General features: G+C 42.5%; 2 protein-coding genes and 1 long non-coding RNA gene across 5 annotated transcripts in view; 2 read left to right on the top strand and 1 right to left on the bottom strand.

Annotated features, from left to right (window-relative positions):
• The window catches only part of LOC146984725 (uncharacterized), a 51,226-nt gene extending 41,210 nt beyond the window's left edge, over positions 1-10,016 (top strand). Inside the window, exons 2-6 of one of the 3 annotated variants that reach the window (XM_085782140.1) lie at positions 7,465-7,499; positions 8,292-8,499; positions 8,588-8,706; positions 8,902-9,058; positions 9,217-10,016. In XM_085782140.1, the coding sequence (XP_085638266.1) occupies positions 7,479-7,499; positions 8,292-8,499; positions 8,588-8,706; positions 8,902-9,058; positions 9,217-9,527 (816 nt within the window). In that variant the 5' untranslated portion in view covers positions 7,465-7,478 and the 3' untranslated portion in view covers positions 9,528-10,016. Of the gene's footprint in view, positions 1-7,327; positions 7,500-8,291; positions 8,500-8,587; positions 8,707-8,901; positions 9,059-9,216 lie in introns of those variants that run through there. The other 2 variants (XM_085782141.1, XM_085782139.1) reach the window with 2 other exon arrangements.
• A 1,111-nt stretch (positions 10,017-11,127) lies between these two features.
• Positions 11,128-12,735, top strand: LOC146984724 (adenosine receptor A1). The gene is given in 4 exon segments (XM_085782138.1): positions 11,128-11,492; positions 11,495-11,627; positions 11,765-12,225; positions 12,389-12,735. Coding segments are annotated over 4 exon segments (1,005 nt in total). The 5' UTR covers positions 11,128-11,293; the 3' UTR covers positions 12,601-12,735.
• A 276-nt stretch (positions 12,736-13,011) lies between these two features.
• LOC146984723 (uncharacterized) lies at positions 13,012-19,833 on the bottom strand. Its single transcript, XR_015036167.1, has 3 exons — positions 19,647-19,833; positions 19,184-19,281; positions 13,012-13,613 (listed from the first exon to the last, which is right to left on the bottom strand). It is a non-coding gene; the product is annotated as an uncharacterized LOC146984723 (long non-coding RNA).
• Positions 19,834-25,154: the final 5,321 nt, after the last annotated feature.

The raw sequence follows: 25,154 nt of genomic DNA, 5'->3' as shown, positions 1-25,154 counted from the left end.
TGGCCGCTGAAACCACATGTTTGTGCTGCCAGTCGTACTCCGACGTGTGTTGCCAGTGCCTGGACGTTATGCTGGACGCAGAAAGTTGCTGCATGGAGGAGAGTCGGTGAGTTGTGAAACCGGACCCTGTTTGTACTGTTGATGACGTTTGGTGCTGTTCTGAGCATTATTTGTGCTGAGTGCTTTTTGATCGGTTGCGCGTGGATAAATATACTGCGCTGTTTGTTATGGTGCGGTCTTTGCTTAAAGGGACAACGAGGAGTTTTGGAAAAGCGAAGCGTTTTCACACTACATTTTGAGCTACTTTATGAGCCTCCGCGCACACCGTAAAATTCTTTTGACCGGCGCAAGACGGACTCATGTTTTCATTCATCAATAATTAAAGTCAGAGGTTCAAAGAGGTTCACATACCGTCGTAGTTCCGACCATAAACGGCGATTCAGCTACGTTATTCTCATGACTCGTTGCGAAACTGAAAGTAAAGAAACGCTGGTCGGCTCGACCAGCATCTCCGCCACCACTAATAGTAACAAAATAACGATAGAGACAGATCGATATATTTATCGAAAATGGGCCCATTAACAAGTGTGGGTAGCGGAGATTCATCCACATTAACGTGAGACTTTTTTATAACCGATTAGAAACTCCTCGTTGTCCCTTTAAGTTGCTACAACTAGAGAAGCTAGCGGTTAGCAGGGGTTCTAACTCGGTGTCACGGATTCGGAATATCAGACATTTTGACCGGGGCTGCCCAAACTTTTGCATACCACTGCAGCCTATTATTAAAATGCACCCATTTATTTTTTAACTTTTGTGCCTGTTTTTTGTACAGCACTCATCATTTAGTTTTTGGGATGGGCTTGAGTCTCAACATTTGTTTCTGAGTTTTAAATGATACCTCTAATGTTTGCACTGCATGATTCTTAGCCATGTTAGCAGTCTGGCCCTAGGGATGGTAATGTAAGCTGGTCTATCACATTTGTTCAGACTGAAATATTCTGTCCTGTAGTGGATAATCTTGCAATGTAACCTTGCACAAATTGATAGCATGCTAACAAGCTATAACATGGCAGGTATAGGCCAAATATCTGCATGTTAGCATGTTACTGAGAGCAAATTAACAGGCTGACATTAGTGTATAGCTCAAGAGTTCATCCAAAATTAGTCAAAATCTTGTTTGTTTGCTTTGTTGTTTGTTTGTGTCTAGGCAACAGTACAGTAGACAAAGGTAGAATCCACACTACAGTGTTTATTTGTCTAGAACTGACTGATTGACAGGGTCAGATTTTGTTGTGTCAGTGTCAGTATAAATCTATAAATCATGTTTTCTTTATGCTGCAGTGTCAGTATCATTTACTGTTTTAAAGGGCAGAGAAACATTTTGCTCTGTCATGTTAACATCATAGTTCAAGCACCATTGCCTTCATATACCATGCAAAGTGAGACAACGGACAGATGTAACGTGTGAGTTTGTTGCTAATGAGGCAGCAAGTTCAGATGTGGGAGGCTGATAGAAAAGACAGCTATTGTTTTCGTCTACCCTCCCTTCATGACAACAGCTGCGGAGTGGAGGTGTGGGCCTCCAGCAGGAGGATACGCAGTGATCTGGTCAAGCTGTACAGAGGGGTGTGTGGGTTCTCGTCTGTGCAACAGGCACTGGTTTCAAAATAGCTCATCAAACACCCTCAGGCCCTTTTCATTGTGTTCTTTGGAAGCAAGATGGAAAATTTCTTGGAGATGTTTTACTTCATCCTCTGAGCTCAGATAAAATTTCACTCTTTTGCTCAGGCTCTCTTTGTCTTTGCTTATCTCGCTATGAAAACAGATGATTTATGTACAGTCTTCGCACTCGAGTTTATGTGTTATTCCGATAAGGCCCGGTTTCTGCATAGTGTGTTGGTGTGTGTGGTTTATGAGTGTTTATTGAGCCCACAGATTGCAGGACTGCCTACTGAAGGACACACACAGTCTTCCGTGGGAATGCAAAGTCCCACTGGTTCCCAATCCCTATTTCCAATCACCAGCATTCCCATATGAGTGATGTATATTATTCTCCTAACCAGGACCACTTGCTAGTCACCACTTGCAAATGACATTAATTTCAACTTAGAAGCGTCGGACAAATACAAAACTGAAGTGAGGGTATATAAATACATGCATAAATGAATACAGGTCACATTTTTGCAGTGGAAATGAAGATAAGGTGAAAATAAAGAAAAGGAAAGAGAGACAGAAGAGAGAGAGAGAGAGAGAGCAATAGAGAGGTGGTGATGTTGGGGGTCAACCTCAGGTTTTGCATACTTGCTCGTGTCTCTGACACCCAGGGTGTGTGCCAGCGCCGCGACATGTCCAACTGCCTCCTCACCTGCCAGATTGTTCACCTGATTCCCCTCGCCTCCACTGGAGCCCTGCCCATGGGTATGAACATCAAACAGAGTTTTTCTTTTGTTTTGTTTTTTTAAACCGTTCCTCCTCAGAAATCATTCAAATCATCATCATGTTGAGCATCAGACCCACACACATGATTGTGTCTCACTTTGCAGCAAAGCCAGATGAAATGTGATTCATTTAAATTAATGTGAAGTGTTGGCTGAAGAAATTAACATACTACTCAATTCAGTTCAGTCCCACTGTTTATAGAATATGTTGGTGTTTTATCAAGAGGGTGGGGGGTGGCTTTGTTACTAATCACTTGACAAGCACACACCCCAATACACACACACACACACACACACACACACACACCGTTTTGTCCAACCCTGGGGGAATTCCCGGTTACCTGCATGTGTACTCGAGATTTGCGTATGTTCACTAATCTGGGGGGTTTGGCTATAACTGTAAACCCACTACACCTGGACACACACACACACACACACACACACACATAGCACCTTACTCATCAGTAACTGATGACTGAGTTGATAAGCCTGAAAAGTGGCACAACACACTTCTCACACTAATGGTCAGCAGTGTGCGTGTTTGTAGTGTAGTGTGTAGTTTTCAATTCACCTGCCACCCGTTAAACCCAAGTGACACAGATACACTACAGGCAGACAGCTGATTAAATTTTCTCTCTCTCTCTCTCTCCCTCCCTCACACACACACACACACACATGCATCACTGGATTTTCCCTGCAACATACATATTCAAATGTAATTAAATTTGATAGTAATTGCAGCAGTCATTTTTCCATGGTATTAAACAGATTGTCTGTAGATAAATAATAGCAAACCTCTTAATCTCTTGCACTGATGTTTTCTGACATTTGCCAGACCATCGCTGTAAATAAGAAATTGTTCTGGATATTTTGCAGGGTAAACTAAACGTTAAATAAAAAGTAGTAAAGTGGTACATCTTCATGTTGGAGAAAAAGTGGGATCTTTAATCTTTAGGATTTGTTTGGCCGGTGTTGGTAGGCCTATGTTTCCTGAAATCAACCTCAGATTCAAAACTCTCACCACCCCCCCCCGCCCCTCTTCGATTCCCTTCACTACCTTCGGATTATTTTTAGATGCAAACTTGTATTTTTAGCTCAGACTTCCCCGCTCTTTCTTAAAGGGGGGTGTTAAACAACATTTTTTATGGCAGCTCCAAAAACACAAGTCAGATAAGTGTGGCGGTAAGGTGACAGTTCTCAAGTTTCACCTGCCTCCGTCTGTGTATCTGACTGACAGAGTCCAATGTCTCTCCGTCCTTATCACCTTGTCTGAGTCCTCCAGGTGCGGGCTGGGTTAGAGGAATCCTAACTGTCACATATTTCACTCAATGCTGCGGGATTTTCCAAACATGTTTATCAAGCGTTCTTATAAAACTCTCAGGAAGTGTCATCATGTTTTGATAAATAATAACTACCACTGCTCCTGCTACTGATGTTATTATACTACTGGCAGTGCTACCCTTGGAGATATTAAAAGTCTAGTGCTACTGCAATAACTATTACTACTACTGTACTGGCATGACCTCTGCCACTGCTACTACCCATGGGAGTGGACTTCGGTCACCTCAGGTTGATTCCTGTTTGTCTATTGGTAGTACTAACCACTGCTGGCAACATTTTATTACCTCTATTTTCTGGGATAGAAATGGAATTTCCTCCCATACTTCATCACTTTTGGAAATGTTAATTTGCTTTCCTGCAGAGAGTTGGATGAGAAGCTTCGCTCTCATTTGGTTCATCATAAAACTATAAAATGTCATTCTTACACTTAAGCTGTTGAGCACTGAACAAACAAGTCATAATTTATTAATTACAAGGCCTCAGTAGAACTGGTCACCTTGTCAGCAAGAAAGCAAACAATCATATTTTATAAAATGTCAAAAAAGCATTTCTTGTCTCATCTAACTTTAAATATTGTGCCTTAGTTTTTTAAATTAAAGTCAGAGATTTCTTCCACTGTGAGTAAATCTTTCTTACTATAACATTTTGATTGAATTAAATGAAAGCCTTTTTTCTAATAGTTCAAAAGTTCGCAAATAATGTCAGTACTAGTCAGTCTCTGCTCAAATAAGAAAATCACTCAAAAGAATAAAATGAGCAGCTTAATACTTTTTACATAATTTTTTATAATGTTATAATTTGATATTTGTCTATGTTATAATCAGTGTACTTGTATTGGTACTGATTTGGTTAAGACATATTTGGCTTTGACAAAGATAAGAAAGTAGATTAACAAAGGTAATAGAGACTTATGATAGATGCTGAGGGAGAGAGGGGTGGAGGATGGTAAAAATCTGCCCTGCACGCAAATATTAGGCACCTGAGATGTTAATACAATAAAAGGATTTCAGGTCTATTGTTCAGTTTCATTTCTGGTGTATTGATTTGCTTTCACCTGTTTTACATATACAGTTAGGATCCTGAGGGTTGACGGGGTGTATGACATGTGCATCAACTACGGGAATCACTTGCAATGTTTCACGGAAGCTTTTTGTCCACCCTGCTCAACAGGTTTGTCCGAGCGCTCCACTTAACAAACCACAGGTGACTGTAAAGTCAAGTGTGAAGCACAATTAGTTCATGCTTTGATGTTTCAATCAGAGCAGAGTCAAAATATTTAAATACCTTTCAAAGTGAAGTTTAAGCAGATCAGCATTGTTGGTTTAACTGCTGTACTTTTCCAATCAATTTTCAATTTCCAATATGTATATGTATGATTAGATGGATGGACACACACAGGTACATGTAGGCTACATGTGTGCAGTACAGCAACAAATATAAATACATGCACTTAAGTGGTACAGATATTATCTAAAGTTGTTTTCATGGTTGTGTTCGGTCTGCAAACAAACCATGATTGCACTTTGTTACACTGACCTGCCACGACCCTCCAAATATTTCTTTGTGTACTCTGATAGGTTTATGGGTTTATATTATGTCAGGGCCTGTGGTAATATTTCATTGTGGTGAATTGCTACACTAAACCATGACAATTTGTAAAGTTAGTAATGTCCTTCCTGTAAATACTGTAGAGTTTGAGTTTTTATCATGTTGAGATGTTAGCCCTGGAATAAAACCTAGGTTGTAAATATTCACCGCCTCTCCCACGATATGCTCATCCTTATATAGCATCCCTTTTTAAGGAGGTCACAGGCTACTGCCACTCCATTTGGATTTATTAAGAAACAACTTATCAGGCTGCAAATACCTGTGTCAAATGTGTTCTTTTAAATATATTTAGAGCTACTTTGTTTTACTTTGTATAAGTTAAATTAAATTATGTCAGGTGAACATTTACTTTGAATGTTTCTTCCCTCTTTGTACTTTATAGGGGAACTCTAAAAACAGGTCATCAGTCCACAACAGACTCAACACATTCACACAAAGCTCCTGATGTTCCCGCTCACACCTACAGTATGAAAAATTAGAGTTTGTGGTCAACCAGACTTAAACGTCAATGAACTGTTTGACCACACGGTTGTGATTCCAACTCGTTCATAATTTCTTCTGTACTGTATGTTCACCTTTACTACGAGGACAGTTGTTGTTTGTGAATTGGTTCAATGCTTCAGAAAAAACAAAAAAACAGGCTAGTTGTTAAACATAAAGGTGTCCTCTACTACCTCTGTTTGTTTTATGCCACAGAATCTCTGCTACTTCACTTATTAGAGTTTGTGTGTTTCAGACCTGCGAGCTTTGGGGAAGTCACGCAGCTACAAAACACATGTTGCATATCAACAAAAAGGAACATGCTCCCTCGCAAAAAACAAATGATGTCACATAATCTTTAGCTGCCGTGTGATGTAATGTTTGTGATTGTCTGCTGCTTAACCACAGTGGGTTAGGGGAAACAATGACATTTTTAGATAACAGTTTAATTAGGAAGTTGCTTTAACCATACTATGTATCAAATCAAGTTTTCAGAGGGAGGGGGACTTTAAGTGCATGATTTTTATTCACTCAACTATGAGTAAATGCCATGGCATACCAAGCATAGTTGATGTGGATAAGTCTGCAGGGTAAGTATAGCTGGAGGGATTTAATTTAACACCCATATATAGCTTTTGTAAGCATAATAGATACATTTAATAAGTAGTTCATAACATGTATTTAACATTATGTTTCCTAATGTAGATGCTGGAAAATATAATATAATATATATCTAAATTACGACTAAATATATAGTTGTATTGTATAACATATGGGAGAAATTATATCATTATGATACGTTTATGATGCGGCTTCAAAAATGATAAATAGAGGGTTAAACTTATTGTCACTGCTCAAAGGACAGGTGGCCATAAACACATTCCTTATTTAGTGCTACGTGTTTGATTCCACACATGTAAAGCCGCATGATTATCTTCCATAGCTCTGTACCACTGCTGTGTCAAACGATAAGAAACCACAGATCCACCACAGGTTTTGATTCCATGAACTAAAACTTTGAACAAAAACTTGTTGTGTAAAATTGAGTGTGTCAAGAAAAGAATAATCACAAAATGTTGCCTCTTTTTTTTACCTAAAAGCCTGCTAATGAGCTGAGTATTTGTTTCTCACATAATATAATATTTAACAGCTCTTTATTTTAAATAATCTAAACAGGCTTTATTATACTCAGAGACAATAGCTAGAAATACCCTTTATTTAAACCACTCCCACTCTTGTGTAAAGGGGCTTGGCCAAAAATGTGAAGATATAAGAGAGGTGAGGTCCAGGTCATCATCACCATCACACAGGTGAGCTTTCACATTCTTATGTCTCCACTCTCTGTTGCCTGAGGATAATACTGCATCGACCCAGACCCAGGAGTACACTTTGGACTTAACAAGGTACAGCTCACTTCTTCTTCATTGTGTTCATTCATTCAGTCTCTGACTGTATGTTGTCGTCATATGATCATCTGCTAGCGTCTGATGAGTTGGAGAAGTATGCGTGACAGCATCTTTCACTTCTCTCTTCATGTTGTAATTTTGTTTTTCAGCTTTAATTCTGGTGTTTCATGACAATGTTTTCTCTCTCACAGATTGTCCTTCAAGTATGTTGGCAGAAATGGAGACGGTGAGTCTGATACTATTTTTTATTTTAAACTAGTCTTTTTTAGTCATTTTGTTAGGGGTTCTGGGAGTGATTTTGTTATTTTATCATGTCAACCCATGACTTGTAAAAGAGTGTTTTGTTTATCAAACCAGATGTACCCTGCTCTAAAAATATATATTTAACTCTAACTGATGTTACTAGGGAAAAAGGTTATTTTTAAGAATAGCAGCTAAACCACACAACGCTGGCATGTGAATGGTACACAAACACTTGCATAAATTTGCTAGTCAAACTAAAACAAACATGGTCACGGTGTTACTGCTGGCTTATTTCCAAGACACAAACAGTACAATGCAAAGCTAGTGCTCAGGTTAAAGTTCATATAGTCCACAGCAGCATGTAAATGTCACTGATGTGTGCAGTTTGACAAAACTATGCTTTATGAAATAATAACAACCATCTCTGTACGTGAGCCATCCGTGCTTCACCTACAGTATCAGATGGAAAATAGAAGCTCAATAGACGAGTTGAAGCCCATTTAAAATCTTCACATCTCCCGGCAACATCATTCACTGTGCATGTGTGATGCACCACAGCACCGCTGTTGCACCACAACAAAACAACAATGGGTTATCCTGAGAGAAAACAGTGGGGTCTGATAAAAACAACACCTCAGGCCATGACTGACACCAGATAAATGCCACCATTCATAGAAAATGTTCCAGGCCCGACAGCATCACTAACAACAGACAAGCCAAGGTTAAAACCTGTTAACGATTGGTGACAGCTGTTGTCCTGCTCTGCCTCTGTCAGATGGCCTATGTGACTGAGATCAGGCTGAGTGCGGGTCGGGGGGGCTGGACTGGAGTGGCCCAATCCTCCTGCCCCGAAGTGGACCTGGAGGTCATCGAGGAGTACCTGCAGGAGCATTCACTAGAGGTCCAGCCTGCACACACACCCACATCCCCTCTGAGCACCGTGGGCCAACAAACGCACACACACCAGGCCACCAGGATCATAGGTAGGCGTGACGATGCTGACAGTGTTTTGGGCATTTGTATATTTCTACAGCTCTTCCCTGACCGTGTGTTTGACCCGTTTCTCTGCAGAGAATAGCTGGTCAGGTCAGCATGCGTATGAGTGGCACTGTGGCTCTCACACTCCCAGCAAGGAGTATGAAGAGCAGGCCCCACCTCTAGCCTGGCCTAGTTCCCATGACAACCAATGGGTGAGTTCAAGAACCTCAGTCTGTTCATAAAGTAGAGTTTAATTACTTCTTTCATCGCTGAGCACTACAACGCTTCACTGTGATGCTGAATTTAAACTAACACAAGAAATTTGATTAGCTTTAAACATGACTTTTGAAGATGGTTACACTTGTGAATGATTAACATTTTATGTGTTTTATACGTCTTTTCTTCAGGGACACATTGCATATTCCTATGAGGCACCCGCGTACATTGACTCAGACTCCCAGTCCAGTAGCTCTCAGTACCAGGAATACCAAGATTCCCCATCACCCTCATCAGACAGAGGAGGCAGAGAGGATGGAGAGTCGCTCCCTCTGGCCCCACTGTCAGGTACGAACACACACACACATGTATAAAACAAAACTCCTAAGTGTCCAGTACTTGATCAACACACAGCCAGAGAGTAAAAATATAAACAATCTCACACGTACGCAGTTGAATGAATCATCGTCACCTCGTATTTGTGTTTACATCCTCTTCCTCCTCAGCAGGAAAGAGGAAGGAGCGTTTGTTCCAGTTCCTGTTCGAGATGCTCCAGACGCCATGCATGCGAAGTTGCATCTGGTGGGTCCAGTCCTCCTCTGGCACCTTTCAGTTCTCCTCCCAAAACAAGGAGCGGCTTGCACAACTGTGGGGCAGACGAAAGGGAAATCGCAAGCCCATGACGTATCAGAAGATGGCACGGGCGCTGAGGAACTACTCCCGCACGGGCGAGATTCAGAAGGTGAAGAGGAAGCTCACGTATAGGTTCGACGAGAAGACGCTGAGAGGCCTACAAGGAGACTCTAATACACCGTAAGAGGTGTGATGGCAAGAGTACATAAGCAGAGAAATTCAATGGGCTAATGGCCATTCAGAGAAAATTGCTGTGGATGTTGCTTGAATGTCCTTTTGTACTGACGCTGATTTTGACACATGGGAACAAATGAATACTGAGTATTTGAAAAGCCAGATGATGACACACTGAACTCTCTGTAGTAGCAGAACATAATGGAGTTTGTGAACTGAAAATGATACTGACACGAAGACACAGACTCCAGGCATACAGTACAGTAGGTGATGTGTGATAAGTCAGCTGGTATTAAAAAGTATGTAAATCTAAAAGGTTGTTACATAATCTACTTCATAAGTAGAATTTGAATCATTGTTAAAAAAAAAAAAGTTATGTTTTTCTATTTTTCTGTTTTGAGGATATCTAAGATCATTTTTACAGACTTTAAAATTAGGTGGTGAAACATACTTGTGTTCAAATCTTTTTTTTAGATTAAATAAATCAGAAAGTCTCGTCCGAATATCTCTGTCTGTCTGTGTATCTATTTATCTATCTGTCCATCTACCTATAAGAACAAAGGCATACTCTGTAGTGCATATCTGCCAAGCAAATACAGATGTGCTCATAAACTGAAGCAAACATGCATGCATGCACGCACACACACACACACAGCCAAAAGTGTATGCAAAGCAAGTATGCACTGAAAAACTGCCGCTCAACACAGCCCAGTTAATCAGTAACATCTAAAAAGTCCCCTCACACACAGAGTAACAAAACACAAACACATACACTGGACACACACACACACACACACACACAGTAGCTGTAAAGTATTACTTTCTTGTTTGAAAATTAAATTAACTTCATTTTCATAGTCAAATAATGAGGTCGTACACATATTATGTTTAAAACCAAATGACACAGGGACATATTACATTGTATTCGACACACATACAGTACACCATCAGTCCTGACTGTCGGGCACATACACAATGTTTATAGTTCTGGTACTTGCCAATGTTGAAGTTTAACTTTTAACAAAAACTTAATCTGACTTCTTTTCCGTTTTATGAACATACCTTTTCCTCACCGTGACTCTCAACAGCTGTTGTAATTAACATGTGACATTATACAATGTGATGCTGTTGCACCTATAAAGTAATTAAAATTAACTGAGACATTCACTTACACATGAAAAACAAATTAAACTCATAATAAATCATCCAGATCTGCCCCAAAATCTAATGGCTTCTACCTTCAGTATATTTTGCGTAATCCTGCCAACAAATAAAAAGACACTAGGCTATATAACCAGAGGTGGAGATTAAGATTTGGATGGAGCTATTTTTTGCATTTTTGCTTCAGTACTTTTACATTGTAGTCACGTTACTATAGCTTTGTGACTTCTACCATTACCTAAGTGAGTCTTTCACCTCTTGTTTGAAAAATGTGACATGGCTAGATCAGAGGTCCTCTCCTCTGAAGCTACTGAGCCACATTTATCACTGTGAGAAAGAGATTTTCACTCAGTGATGATTTACAGATGGTGTCTCTATGGAGTGCCTGTGCATGCAGGCGTGAGCGCGTGCGTGTTCGTATATAAAAAAGCATCTGCTTGGGACTTTTTTTGGTCATTTGAAGCCAAGAGTTGAAAGAAGCGATAGACTATGTGAAGAACGAACTCGGGATTATGTTGGATTTTTCTCTGCCGTCTCTGTTGCACTTGTCGTGGAAACCTGCTCGATCAATTCATTCATACATCCCTGTGTCTTCCCTGCTCTCCATCCTCTGCCATGGCTGAATTGAGCTGGGTGATTTACACAGTACTTGAAGTGCTGATTGCTGTGGCCTGTTGCTTTGGCAATGTGTTGGTTGTGTGTGCAGTGTGCGTCGGTATCCGGGATTCCCTTCGGGAGCCGACCTTCTGCTTCCTGGTTTCCTTGGCAGTGGCCGACTTCCTAGTGGGTGTGGCTGCTGTGCCCCTGGCTGTGGTATTGGCTGGGTGAGTCTGACCCCTTACCTGTGCCTGCTTCTCAGCTGTGTGGTGCTCGTGCTGACACAGGCCTCTGTGCTGTCGCTGCTGGCTATCGCCGTGGACCGATACCTGCGGTTACACACACCGCTCAGGTGAGGTGCTCACTCTGAAACACTGGTTTACAGCCAGAAAAGCTATGTGGGTGGCATGTTTCCTTATTCAATTTGTTCAAAAATATTTTAAAATTCTCTCATCTTTGGCTTCTTTCTGTTTTATCCCTCATTCTCAGATACAAAGCCATCGCCACACAGACGAGGACATGGTTGGCTGTGTCTGTGTGCTGGATACTCTCCTGTCTGCTGGGGTTCACACCTCTGTTTGGCTGGCACAACTACACCCCAACATCTGATTCCACCAATACATCTTCCTCTTCCTTCACCTCTCCACCCTGCACCTTCCTCTCTGTCATTTCCCTCCCCTTTATGGTCTACTTCAACTTCCTGGGGTGTGTCATGGCACCCCTGCTGGTCATGACGCTCCTCTACGTCCGAATCTTCTGGAGCCTACAGGGCCGTCTAAAGGAGAGCTGTCCCCAGGCCCAGGCCTCTCTGCTTAGGGAGAAGAGGCTGGCCTGCTCCCTGGCTCTGGTTCTCATTTTGTTTGCCAGCTGCTGGATTCCTCTGCACCTGATGAACTGTCTGCTGCTGTTTCACGGCCCTCAAGCTGTCACGCCAGGGACACTCTATACAGGCAGGTGACTGTAACTTTACTAGTCCTTGCACAGACTGCAGCTTGTTCAGAGACTTGTTTGCATTTCCCCTACACTGTTCTGCATGTTTTGTTTTTTAATACAGGATGTTATCTCAGTTCACAATACCCACCAGATCTGACTGTGAAAAATCCCATTTTCCAGGTATTCTCCTGTCTCATGCCAATTCAGCCATCAACCCTGTGGTGTATGCCTACCGCATCCCAAAGATCCAGCAGGCCTACAGTCAAATATGGAGGAGATTTCTATTGAGGCTAAACTGTTGCCATGGGGACAAGCGAGTTCGGGGATCAATAACAAGCAACCGAGCCAATCGCACGGAGACATGTGGATCAGGAGGGAAGACCACACCCTAACAAAACACCACGGGATTAATTAAAGTGGAGGATGTTTGAGGTTTGACTTCATGGGACACGAATGAAAATTTGACTGTGTCCGACAACCATTTAAGGTTTTATTACAGGAAACCTTGTAGGTTGAGAAGCAGTTATCGCAGGCATGTTGCGATAAAATCTTCCCTTGCAGTGTTTGGTTTGAATGAAACCCTGCAGACTCCAGTCCGCCATGGCATTCGGCCGCCCAATCCGTGATCTGCAAACTTTATTTTAGCTGAAAGCTCCTGTCTCCTGTGTCTCCACTAGAGGGTGCCCGACACTAACAAACTCAACAGCTGCTCATGTACACAAACCATGGCACCATCAGAAGGCAGTACAGTGCATGACAACAGGCGATTTCAAGATCTCATTCACTGATTTTTGGACACCCGATTTGAAGCAAGTACAACTTTATTGAGATGTACATATATTTAAGCAAGTCATGTGACAGGAGAAAGCATTTCAACACTAACGCTTTGCAGCAGATATGTACCTGGTCCTTTTTTTTATGATGTCAAAGAATAAATGTGATGCTCAGTGTTGAGAGTTGGGTACTGATGAGTGTTCAGTGAGCTCCTCAGGGAAGGCAATAGACTGTATAGTTATCACCTGAGCAGGGTGCTATCCCACCCACCAAACTATACAACCTACTACCTCACCCTGACAGAGCCCAAATCAAGCGCACCACGAGTTCACCTGTTCGGGAGCACGACACCGAGTTCTTTTCTGCTCTAGCAAACAAAATAAACAATGCTTGTCACAATGCATTATTTTCATTTGCCGCAAGCATATGTTTTGTTTGGACAACATGTTTGCCCATCTGGAGATGACAGTCGGCGAGTGGCTGACTCAGCTGTCTCCTTGGGAAAGACAGTAGATTGTATAGTTATCTCAAAAAGAGGTTAGAGAACCCCACAACTATTCAATCTACTACCTCAGCCCCAAGGACAGCATCCATGTTGCTTCAGCAGCATAGATCCTCAAAGGTAAAACTCCTGCAATGGCACAAAGAAGAAGAGACAGAGAAGGTTATCTTAATTAACTAGTCTTTTCTGTATAATACATGCAAGATCAAACTGAAAGTGTGTATTGATGTAACATTTTTTGACTGTTGTGTTCAAATTCGGTCCCCGTAGAAAGGAGTAAAATCTCGTTTTCGGTTTTATCTCTGTGTCTGATTCTTTGTTTTCGTTTAAATCGCTTCCTGGAAATGATTCAAAATCATGACTTATGGCTAAACCTGCTCGTGCTTCATGACAACAAGTCTTGAATTGCCAAGATTTGAAGAAACGTTTACCACGGAAATTTTGCATATTGGCACATCTTCACCGAGGATGTTTTTTTTTTGTTTTTTTCGGTTGTTGTTGTTGCGGAGCTGAAGAAATCCATTCCATTAAAATGAATCAAAGACAAATAATTTAACAGCAAGCAGACATCGGAAAGTGAGAGCACTAATGTGTGAAACCCACCAAACAACTTACTGACTTCCTTAGACTCTGGCATGTGATCGAAAGAGAGAGAGAGAAAAAAAAACAGCTCGACTCTGTGCCAGGAATTCGTTTCCGTTTTTGCCAAAAACTGAGCTCATTCCAGTGGGCTATCCCTGTGTAGGCTGGCTGCTGCTTCTCAGACGGAGGTACACACACAGATGCCTGCAAATATGGCTTCCACCAGCTGCCTCTGATTGAATACAAGGCTGGGATTCTGCCCCCCAAAACACAACAAGGAAACACAAAATGGCGTCTCGCTCATCGGCCATTTTAGGTCTGCTTAAAAACACTATAAGGTCTACCTTTCAGGTTTTTGCCCGAGACTGCTGTCTCATGATGAAGAAAGAGCCGCTGTTCTATCGAGCGTGATGAAGAATCAATCTTGTGCCAAGCACTGAGACGAAGCCAACAGACCCAGACGACACACTCTATCACGGGCACTGAGTGAGAGAGCAACTCTAACATTTCTTATCAGACAGCTGCAAAGTTCACAAAGGAAAAGCATCACTGAAAACAGAGTGCAAGTGTCTCTGTGATCTCCCTTGCAGCATTCATTTAATCAGGAAATGCGTTGTTTATCCTCCAGCCACTGCTCTCTTATGGGATAAAGGTTGGGATGGGCCAGCAGGTTAACATGGCAGCGGCTGAAGGGTTAATGAGTGCCAGACTAAATGCCAGACCTAGGCCTCAGATAGACAGAGAAAGGGTTAGGAGGTACACTGCTTGCATAAATTAGCATACAGCCACAACCCCTGAGACTTGGTCCAGACCAGCCCATAGTTAACATGCAGTAGACCCTACTAGCCTGATTACAGAAGACCAGACAGACAGAAGGGGGTGGGGGTGCGTTGGCATGATGCCCAACTCTGCCACCATGCCAGTGACAGATCTACGAGCTCTGTTTGGTCGCCAAGAAACATCCCCTGACTGGATCTGTATTTGGAGGACGAGGGCAACAGACTAATAATGATATAACACAGTGCACTGGGGGAAATGGGTCAGAGTAATGAAGATTTAACAGGACATGTGAGCATGGCCTTGAATGAAGAAAAAAAAGATTTAAACATTAATTGCGGGGAATTCTGTGCTTCTGGGTTAATTGCAAAAAATTGCTGCTGTCCCATACCCCGCACAACTCCCGACTGTTTTGGAAACACTGAAATCAGACTCAGTCATGTGAGCTCCACTGGGCGCTGTTGTCTGTGATCGTGGACTTTGTCTATGGCACATAAAAGCGGCACACATGGCTCTGCTGGGGCAAATCATTTTCTCTGTCAACAGCTCCAAAATAAATGTGCCTCAAGCCTGTGGGGCAGCTGAGAGGATCCTGAAGAAAGGACAAGAAAAGGCAGAAATGTGGCCTATTGAGTTAATCTCATCTGTCTATCAGACACTCTGTCTGTGCATCTGTCACAGCAGAATTATAGCTAAATGGTAGTAAATTCACAGTAGCACTATTCTTTGTAAGCCAAGAAACATGGACCTTGTCCTCTCTTGTCCTCTGATAACACCGCTCCGCTGTGACCAACCAGGATATGTTTTTCTGGAGACAATTTCCTGCTCGAGTATGTTAATCTTTCTCTGGGTGACAGTTACAGTTAGCTTCTTTTGGGTTTGCCATAACCTCCTCTCAGTTGTAGCACTGAGAATTTCATCTTTAATTAGTTAAAAGCACGTTTTGCACTTAATTTGTTGTGTCTGTGCAACATCATCAAATTCATTTTATAATGCTGCCAAAAAATGTAGGGCATTTAAGGAGATTAGAAGGGAAACATAATAATAATTAAGACAAGCTGTTATGATCAAACTATACACTAACTCTGCGCAATTGTAGAATAAATTATGTGGAAAAAATGTCACCAGTATTTATTGGTAAGTTTTACAAACTTCCAACATCAGCCTAAACCTGGCATACTCTCCAAATACACAAAGAGAATAAATGAATAAAGAGCCATGCGAAAATTAATAAAAAAATATATATATAATTGAAACAATAGGCCTTAGCTTCCTCCCCTCCACTGTGAAAGGATGCAGGATTCGTCGGATTTACTCCTCACCCAATACGCAAACGACGTAAACACACAAATTAATTAGCAAATCCCCAAACACACACAGCACACTCGGATGCCAACAAAACTCGTCAGAATTTGGAGCAGATTTTCGCAGGAAGCAGCGGCAGGGAAATACCTATTGGATTGCCTGGTCCCTTGGTCCGCGAGACGGGATGAATGCTTGGCACAGACACAACGGAGGTACAGGTACACGATTGGTACAGGTTCTTGTGTGTTTCTCCCTCTCTCTTTCTCTCTCTCTCTCTCTGAGCTCTGAGCTCTGTGCCAAGAATGGCCAGTGTCTGTGTGCCAGGCAGAATTTCAATGAGGGAGGAAGGAGGTGGTGATGGTGGGCAAGGAGGAGGAGCGGTGGGGGAGCTGGAGTTGGCAGAGGAAGTATGCCACACAATAAATGGCAGGATGAAGAATTCCCACAGTCAAAAAAGATACAAACGGATGTCTCCTCTTACTCATGTCCAGTCTTACTCCAGAGAAAAACTGTGTCCAGGCAACTGGCAAATGCAAGAAAGAGGGCTTAACAAAGCGCTATGGTTATTTTATGGTACCTGCCTTTTCACCTTCCCCGCTCCCTAAGGAACGCCTGTTTTCCTACATTAAAGGACGAAGGACAGGAGCACAGAGCCTTCTCCGTGCCCACTTGGCATGTTGCCCGCTCTTATGTTCTGTATATCCTCATTAACCAGACGCAAGCACACAGGGCTCATGCTCATATGTACAGTACTGAACTGAAATACGCTGCCATATGCATGTACTTACATACAACTGCTCGGTGGTAGACACAACACACACAACAACAACAGTTGCCTGAACTGTGAACACAAAAGAAGCTCAGCCTGTCTTATCCTGATTTACTAAATAGTAATTAAATGAAAATACTTCCAGTCCTTTGCCATCGGCTTCTCCCTTTTGTCAGACAGAGGGCTGCACACACACAAATGTTGGACTTGCAGGCGTAAGAGCTAGGTAAACATACAATGTGTCTGATGAAACGATAGTATGACCCAGATAAGGCAGGAGTATAAGGGGAGCCATTGTATTGACTATCGCAGTGTCCAGCAATAATTTCACCCATAGATACCCACACCGAGAAGTGGAGCAAAGTTGAATAATCAGTACAGAAACATCCAATTTTAGATCCATACTTGGGTATCTCAGGTTAATTTGTTGTAATGCAATTTTCTGTAGATGAACTGGTTTCAGCTCACTCGACAGAATGTGTCATAATATGATTTTTTTTAAAAGAGAGCAATCATTGGCTATAGCTGGTGTTTTAGTCATGCCCTCCAACTACACAGATGGCCGATGACCTGCATGAAGAAAATATACATCAAAGGTTCCTTTCCTCCTCTTCATCTACACTCTCCATCCCCTCTGCTCTTTTCTACTTGTCTATGCGTTTGCTAATGTGCTGATGAGATGTGTAGTTACCATGGTTTCAGATGTTTCTTATAGCTCTGATGCCTGGCCTGGCATGTTGCTACACGCCCACATATTGTAGCATTCACTAATGTCACACAGAGCGGGCCATACGTGCACATGCGCACGCATACACATGCGGCATACAGCATACGGGTGCAAACACTTGGAGAGGTATGCCCTTTGAAAGAGGGTGTGCGTGCATATTTGTGTGCATGTATACAGAGGGTATGCGTGCAAAGTGGTGTATGTCGGGACGAAACAGCTGCAGCTTCCTGCATGAGAAGAGAAACTTCCTGTTGCCTCGCTGCAAAACGAGGCCGGTCAGCCGAGATATCAACCAATCAGCTATGTTGAGGCTGAATGCAGGAAGTTAGCCTGACTGCCTCTAGGAGAAAAACTCAGAAACATTATGAGGCAACACGATAAGTTCATCTGAGGATAAGAGAGGGGCGGGGACAGAGCTCTCCCACTCCTGCCTCTCTTTCTGTCTCTGTAACCCTTGTTCTCTCTATTTTTCTCCAGCTTCTTCTTTCTCAACATTTTCCTCTCATCACTGTCACATGTCGATTTGCTTAAAAGGAGATTTCTCTGGTTCTTTTTCGTGATATCGTTCGTCGCATGGTGCCAAAGCTGAGTGATTTGAGGTGACAGAGGCTGATGCAGACGAATTGTGAGTAGTTTACCCAAGATTTGTGAGGGGTATGTTGAAAGGGTCTGCCCATATTCACAATTTCTTAAACACGTGGCACGAAGGCGCCATCTTACCACCAACCCTTATTTAGACCAAGATACAGTACTAACAAGAAGCAGTCCTAATAATGCAGACAATGCGCAGACATTTTAAGACTCAATTTCCCCTCGAAAAGTAGGTTCAATGATCGAATAGGTTGTTGGTTCTTTTCTATATTCTGATTGGTTTGATTCGCAAAACACAAGATTGATATTTTGCTTTTGTTTTATGTCATTCTGCCCTCTGACGTGTGTCTGTGATCAAAATAAACATTGTAATATGAATTGCGTTCGTGTTTTCTCTCTGCTGACAAAGATACACATCGATCAGATAAAGTCTACCTTTTACTTACTTTTTTGCAAAGGCAGGTCAGACTAGTGACAGACAATCAACGGCATTACTGATAAAATGCTGACGAACTACTGAGGCACAAAAGCATCAAAATGCAATTTCTGCTTCACGATTTTCTTAACAGCTCCGTCTGTTTGTTTGACCCTAACACAGTTTCATTTCTGCCTCTGTCCTCCTCCAGTGTAAAGTATCATTTACAGTAGCTGATGACGCAGTGTGTCCAGACAAACATTACAGTTGCCACCTTTAAACAAACTGTCCCACCTCTAGATCACAGATAGAACTAATAAAAACACACCTGTTCCTGTGGTGAAGCAACAATCTTCCTTTTTAACGGAGGCAGAAAGTGCAAACAGTGTGTGAAGCGAATGAGAAACAGAGTAAATATTGCCCTCGTATTTCCTATCATAACGGCTGTGGATGATAAGAAACCCTCCAAGCGCCTCACTTCGTCCTGTGGGTGCAGCTTTTCAACACTGGTCAGCAGCTACACTCATACTGACCTGCACACAACAACAGCTCCCTGGCTCGGTCGACACTCTGAGGTCAGAAAGCGACCAAGAAGGCCTGTCCTTCCTCCTGCCAGTCTACGGAGAGACACCTGTTCAGAAAGCCACAGAAAGACTGTTTACCACCCTGTCAGAGCCTGCTGTCCAGGAGCAGAGAGGGGGAGAGGACGAGGAGGACAGGGAGGGACAGAAAGACACGAGGGAAGGACGGGAAAGGGGATGGTCAGCAGGGAGTCGAGGGGTCCCTCCGAGCTCTAGAAAAGTTTCTCCTGTTATGTCCATCGAGCCAAAATGGCGGCGAGCGGAGTGCGGCGTGGCAACCGACGACGATAGACACGTTTACAGGAGGAAGACCATGATGAGGACAGAGAGGAGGGCGAGAGGGGCTGGAGGAGAAAGATTACAGGGCAGTGAAAAAGACGGGGAAGAGGTGTCGCAGGATAAAAAAGAAAAATACCTGGAGCCTGTATGTGAGCGGCGGGCTGGGCCGGAGGACTGGAGGAGAAGAGGGCCGTGATGGCGGGAAGAAGGGAAAAGAGAGGAGTAGAGCACACCCTCTGAGAGCTACACCCCCTTCCCACAATCCCCTCCTACTGGCGTGAGTGCGTCTGTCCGTACACAGGGTGACAGAGGGACGTCTGCTCACACACGGCTCTATAACACACACGCTCACGCACACAGAAAACACACACACAAGCCACAGTATCAACCCACAGTGTGCACAGGAAAAAAGGAGAACAGCTCCAAAACAGACTTGCGACGGACTCACAGTACATGCAGTTGCGTTACGATCAAAAACGAGAGAGACACGCGAAACGCACAGTCACAGGACAGTTCAAAACACAAACATACACATAATCAATTCGCCAGCCTTTGTATCGCCCTCTGCTCTGCCCTGTGCTGTGTTTGCCTCGGTCCGCCTGCCCACTTTGGCACTGCTGCCAAGAGGGAAGGAGAGAAAAAGGAGGGGTGGGGTGGGGTGGTGGTGGTGGTGGGGGGGGGGTAGAGACACAGAAAGAGGAAGGGAGGGACATGCTGTAGCGAGAGAGGGGGAACAGAAAGAGGAGGAGTCAGAGAAAAAGAGTTAAGAAAGACAGTGAGACAGTGAAAGACAAGAAAAAGAAAGAGAAGAAGCGTAAACTGTCGTGAGCAGTGGCACAAAGCTGTGGGACAGCACGGACGACTTGTAACATCCAAACTGCACCTTTCGCCTTGTACCGAACAGACTATGTTACAACCACAGACAGATGGCGAGGGAGACAAACAGATCCTGACTCTTCTGCCATGTTGTTTCATCTGACTATATTGCCACAGCTAAGCGATTGATCCAAAAAAGCCCACAAACTAGCTTCAGATTCAAACTCAAAACTCTCTTGCAAACTTCTCTCGCCCGAAAGAGGAGTCCTGAGGGACTTACTGTCTTCTTCGACATCTTTATTCTGTCTGCTTTTTCTCCGCGTCTCCCTCCATCCTTCCCTCCACCGGGGATAATATCGGCCCTCCTCGGTGGGAGGGGTTTGAGGGAGTTAAGCTAAATGAATCAATGAGCGAGGAGGGTGGATATCTCAGAGAATGTCACTTCTTTTTTTTTTCATCCTTTGGCATTTTTCCCAGGTCCCCCTTTGATTTCTCACACTAGCAAGAGACTTGAACACCAATGCAGATTCTGGATCAGCGAGCTGTTGCCTCTAGATGACCTCAATCGTTAAGACAGAAAACATAAATCCATCTGTTAGATAGAAATGGCCAACACTCTCTATATCCTGCTCACGGACCAGTCACTGGCATTTGAGCGGGTATCCCAAGCGCAGCCAACCAATCAGAGCGCACCTCTGAGCTGACATCGTTTTCAAAATGTGAAGTGTGACTCTAAAAGACAGGAACACTTTTTACCATCGAAATGCAAACGAATACTGTTTCTCCTTCACGGCTCACAACAATTACATTAAGACCAAAAAAAAAACAAACCTTGTTCTGTCCTTGACAAGGTCATTTTTCGTTGTAGATGCCGTTAATACCTGAGTTACCGAGTCCTCAAACCGATCAGCACACACACACACACACTCACACAGGCACACACACACATTGGGAGGGTGCTGCCAGTCCTCAAACACCCACCACAGAGACAAAACAGACCACAATAGTCCAGCTTCACGGCTCAAACTCCGCATGAGCCTTTTCTCGAAGATAGGACAATGAGCACACACACACACAAACACACACGCATTCATACTGTACACAAGCGCGCGAACACACACACACACACACAGACACACATGTGGTGCGAACAATCCGGTTCTTCCATGGAGGCTCAGATTCAGCCAGCAGGTTGGACAGCCCCTCAACCTGACGTCACGTCTCCTTTGTTGTTTATGAATTTATTTCTCTCCTCAGCTGAACTCTCTGAACCCAAAGTCCCCCACCCTCTCCTCTCCTCCCCTCCCGTCCTGTCCTCCAGCCCTACACTTACCCCCTGCCAACGAAGGCGGGCAAATACAGTATGGCTTTAACAAGGAATAAGAAAAGAAAGAGAGACAGGCAGACACCGAGAGGAGAGACAGGGAGAGGGAGAGAAAAGAGCTCAGATGTCTATCTCACTTTTTCTTTTCCTCCTTTTCTTCTTCGATCGTTCTCTGTGTCTCTTCCTGCTTGGCTTGTAAAAGTTTCAGCTGCATGGCGGGGCCGGCCTCTTTTGGCAGCCGTCCAACTCTTGACTCTGCTGTCCCCTTGCAAGAGAGAGAGAGAGAGAGGGAGGGAGGGAGAGAGAGAGAGAGAGAGAGAGAGAGAGAGAGAGAGAGAGAGAGAGGAGGGGAGGACAAATATAGTCACAGCTCGACTGTACTGTACAGTTGTGGAGGCAGATGTACTCTGAATGCACAGCGACCATTTTTATTTCACACTAGCCCACGCAGGAAGAGAGCAGTTTGTTGCACTCCTTCAAGTATTTATAATGAGTTTTCAATGAAGCAACGTGCACAGTGGATAATGTGTAAAAAAAAGAATACAAGCTAATCATTGCTCAGGGCATCATGCAGAGTTTAAAAAAGGCTGAGCCACAGTTGTGTTAGTTATTCTGCCTTTAACTGAGTGTGACAGCTGAATCTGATAACGCTGCGTTTGACTGCTCACACCCAGTTCACACAGGGACACACTGACTTTGTTATTTCTCCTGGTATCGATAACGTGAACAGCTTGGCTGTTCAAACACGCACATGAGAACATTTAATTGTCACTGATTTACACACAGTTACTGAGAAACAGTATCCTGCTCACCTGCTGCTTTGTACATTTGAATGATTATGGAGCAATTTATTGAGCAAAGTTAAAGAGATCAGGCCTTATGTCATGGTGACTTCTTACTTGTACTTTAAGTAACTCAAAACATTAAGTATCTGCACTTTTTGAAGCTCATAAAACTGTTCTACCATTTACCATGGTTTCTAATGTCAAATCATGCTATTGTCTCCCCTGCAATAACATTCAGCTTTGTGAAACACTTAATAAAGATATGAAATTAATGGGCCAACATTAGGTCATTAAGGGTAATGATATGCAAGAATACTGATGTCTATATTCTCCACAAGCATAGCTCTTTTTTTTTGCATATGATTTCATTAAAGCCACAAATCCTGTTAAATTAACGATTTTTACTCCCATTATCATTTATAAATCACCTTGTGGCTAAATGTTAGGCCTACTAGCCTAAGCTACTAGCTTGCTCACTTTTTGGACGTGTATTGGAGAAGCATTTTGTGTTTGCGAGGTTTTCATAAAATGCTAAATGTAAAACAACCACTTAAGCAAAAACAAACCTTTCCAGTCCTTTTATATAAGTGTCTTACCTGGGTGGGTACGTCTTGGCACTGGACATAAAGTGAGTCTAAACCATACCGTCTGGTCTGAGGACTGTATGCGCACTTCATTGTGCGAACGTCTCTAAATTAATTGGACCTGTGTTAAAGACGGTCGAACCAATAGGTAGGTCCAAACCTTCCCGGCTGGATAGTGGGTGTGTAGGGTGTCGCATTAGCTGTTTCACCGGTGGATGCCGTGTTTATGTTGCTCTAACTGGTTTATGGACAGTGATAGCAAAGACTCAGTTTAAATGGGTTAGTGTCTGGACCAGGGCCTGCCATGAATTCAACTTTTTTTTTTCTTTCTTTTTTTTTTTTAGGCAAGGACCAGTAATTAATCTATACTGCTAGACCTCTTGTTCTTGATAAGGCCCAATGTATGAAGGGTTTATAAGATAAGATTCAATCTCAATAGATCATTTGTTATTATTTTATAAATAAGTTGTAAGCTTGGTTGCAGTTAGAGATCATATCTGAATATTTTTTGTATGATTTACCATCAATACATTTACAGTCTAATTCTTAGTATGACATTGAGATGTGTTGGTTTCTCATTTTGTCAATAGCAAATTGAATCAGTCACCCATAAATATAATTGTTACTATATTATTAAGAAAAGTTTCTAATATTCACTAAGTTTGCAGTCTGTCAGTGTTGATTAGCTATTTGAAATTGATTTTGTTTCTGAATGTCTTTCGGGGGTCAAACAGTCTATTGGAGGAGTCTTACTAACAAGCAAATCAACATTTTCCACAACTGGGTAACCCAGGAGTGATTCTTAGATGGCTTGTAACTGGCCTGAAAAGCATTAGTACATTATGTATTACTATTAATTAACCCTTTTATTCCACCTTATAAACCCTTTAAAGATGGTGTCAGTTGTATTAAAGATGTGATGTAATTTAACAGTCTTTGTTATTTTCCTGTCAGTGGCTTAGGTTAAACTTCTGTCCTGGGCAGTTTTCACTGAGGAAAGATGGGGTACCCCATCTACTGGCAAATTAATGTAAATGCAATTTGTGAGACAGTCTCACTTTCCTCACAAATTATTTTATTTCACCTACTCTTCTTTAAAGGGCATGAATTATATTTATAGTAGAGACTGTACAGTTTAGCTCTATGGATATGTCACCAACAAGCAGTTTTTATTGCTGATTCCACTTTCTGATAATAGCCTATTTATGAAGTGTTTCTAAACTGTAAGTAATAGCTTTATTAAAGGTAGATAAATTATGGGTTAATGCTTTATAGGTATGTTATAAGACATTAATACTGTTGGGTTGTCTGGATGTAAAAAAAAAAAAAAAAAAAAAGCTCCTCCACTAATCATTTATGGATACCCTTTCAATGGACCGTTTAAACACTTACCCTCTGGGAAAGGGCTGCAGGACATCTGGACCAAACTCCATTTATGAACTGCTTAATAACATTTACAGCTGCAGGCTTGATGGGCTGATGATGGTACCATTTTATTTTATTTTAAACGTGACCCTTTAAACAGTCGTCTATGCAGTGGTGAGTTGAGTTTTATGAGATAAGCCAAGTCGTTTACACTTAACATTGTATGTACAAACATGAGTGTTTATGGGCTTTGGACAATCATGGGTATTTCGTATTTTATCAGTATTACTAAATGGTCAAATCGTCAAACAAGTAAACCCATTTGCCTCCAATATAAAGTCAAGCAAAAGTGACAAATAGGTTGGAAAGAAAGAGAGTAATGAAGAAGGAAGGGAGCTCTGGAATGATCATTCAATTTCTTCTTCTTTTTTCCAGCTCGAAGAGCAGCCTCACCCCTCTGGGGGCTTAAAGTAATAATCCTGAGGAGCCTGCCCTCCAGCCAGTTTCTGAGTGAGTGAGACAGGGGTGGAATTTGAAGGATAAGAAAGATAGATTGAGGCTCATTCCCAGTTTATCTTACTTGAACTTAAGATTGATAAAATAAATAATATAATAATGAGGGATGGGACCTTTTTAAAATTCATGCCAAAGTCAAGATGCATTGCTGCTATTCTTATTTCGTATTATTAGTCACTTTTAAGTGTGTCTATAAGGTGGTAAGACAATGAACTACCTCTAACTACCTGATCTCCACTGATACCACAGACCTC

This window comes from Trachurus japonicus, chromosome 7 (assembly GCF_045865225.1).
Source record: "Trachurus japonicus isolate A0001 chromosome 7, Traja_1.0".
Taxonomy (NCBI): domain Eukaryota; kingdom Metazoa; phylum Chordata; class Actinopteri; order Carangiformes; family Carangidae; genus Trachurus; species Trachurus japonicus.
Note: the sequence above shows the minus strand (reverse complement) of the source record. Positions and strands in the feature narration are given on the sequence as shown.